This window comes from Coffea arabica, chromosome 4e (assembly GCF_036785885.1).
Source record: "Coffea arabica cultivar ET-39 chromosome 4e, Coffea Arabica ET-39 HiFi, whole genome shotgun sequence".
Lineage (NCBI taxonomy): Eukaryota > Viridiplantae > Streptophyta > Magnoliopsida > Gentianales > Rubiaceae > Coffea > Coffea arabica.
Genome location: NC_092317.1, coordinates 28832031 through 28833483, shown reverse-complemented (window position 1 = coordinate 28833483; position 1453 = coordinate 28832031). Strand labels below are relative to the sequence as shown.

At 38.7% G+C, this 1453-nt stretch overlaps 1 protein-coding gene across 1 annotated transcript; it reads right to left on the bottom strand.

The window, feature by feature from the left end:
* Positions 1-469: 469 nt before the first annotated feature.
* On the bottom strand, positions 470-916 carry LOC140005554 (uncharacterized). The gene has a single exon (XM_072046561.1). The coding sequence runs from the start codon at positions 914-916 to the stop codon at positions 470-472; it is 447 nt and encodes a 148-aa protein (XP_071902662.1).
* Positions 917-1453: the final 537 nt, after the last annotated feature.

Here is a 1453-nt window from a genome sequence, read left to right as displayed (position 1 = left end):
TCCTCTCGAGTCTTAGAATACACCAAGATATCATCAATAAACACTACGACAAATTGATCCAAGTAGGGTTTAAAGACTCGATGCATCAAATCCATAAATGCGGCAGGAGCATTTGTTAAACCAAAAGGCATCACGACGAACTCAAAATGTCCATATCTGGAATTAAAAGCAGTCTTCGGTATGTCCTGTTTAATTCGTAACTGATAATAACCTTGTCTTAGGTCCAACTTAGAGAAAATCACTGCTCCTTGCAGCTGATCAAACAACTCATCAATGTGCGACAACGGATATTTATTTTTCACCATGACATCATTTAGGCCGCGATAGTCTATACAGAGCCTCAAGCTGCCATCCTTCTTTTTAACAAATAGAACAGGCGCTCCCCAAGGTATTCACTTTCTCGAATAAACCCTCGCTCTAACAAGTCCTGTAATTACAGTTTTAGTTCCTTAAGTTCGGCAGGGGCCATTCAGTAGGGTGTTTTTGCAATCGGAGTGGTTCCAGGCACCAAATCAATCTTAAATTCTATTTCTCTCTCTGGTGGCATCGACTTCAACTCGTCAGGGAAGACATCAGGAAATTCATTCACTACTAACACATCCTCCAGTTTCACCTTATCTCCAGGGGTATTAATTAAGAAAGCTAAGTAACCTTGCGCCCCTTTACTCAATAACTTCCTAACTCGAATTCCCGAATCAAGTGCAGACGAGGCTAACCTACCTCTCACATCCAACCTTAGAGTGGCCTCTCCGGGTATCGAGAATTCCACCACCTTAGTTTTACAGTTCAATTGAGCATTATAACGGGCTAACAAATCCATACCCATAATCACGTCGTACCCCTTAAGGTCTAAACTTATCAAGTCTCCCACCAACTTCCGTTCTCCTACCCAAATCTCGCAATTTTTATAAACCATATTGGTAATTAGGTTTTGATCCCCAGTAGGTGTTTTAACTTCCAAGTCACAGGGCAACTTAACTAGACTAATATCAATACCACACAAATGAATGGGATGCCCCAGGGTCAATTAAAAGCTTAGCTAAGCGGTGGAATACGGAAATCGTACGTTCCACTACCTTAGAGTGTGACGCTCCGAAAAAAAAATGAGTTTGAGAACCCGAAAATTTTCTAATTTTCTAGGGTTTATTTTATTTAATCGCCCGCCTTTTCTACATTTTCTTTATTAGAAAAATTTTCCAGATAAAGTTTATGAGCAAAGATAGTTTTAAATGATTTTTCTAGTATCGGTTAGTTTTTGAGAAATTAAAAGCGTATTTTGGACGTGGGACCCGCTAGTGCGGTAAATGCATTATATTTTTGACAACTTGTTGGCATTTTGTATTAAGTGATATTATTTTACAAAGTGTTAAGATATTTGTATTGGAGAGACAAAAAGATAAGTTTTAAATCAAAAGGTGACAAGTGTCACCATCCTATTCACTATTGGACTTTT

Coding starts and splice junctions, on each gene's coding strand:
- LOC140005554 (XM_072046561.1), bottom strand. CDS start 916: ATGGTTTATAAAAATTGCGAGATTTGGGTAGGAGAACGGAAGTTGGTG.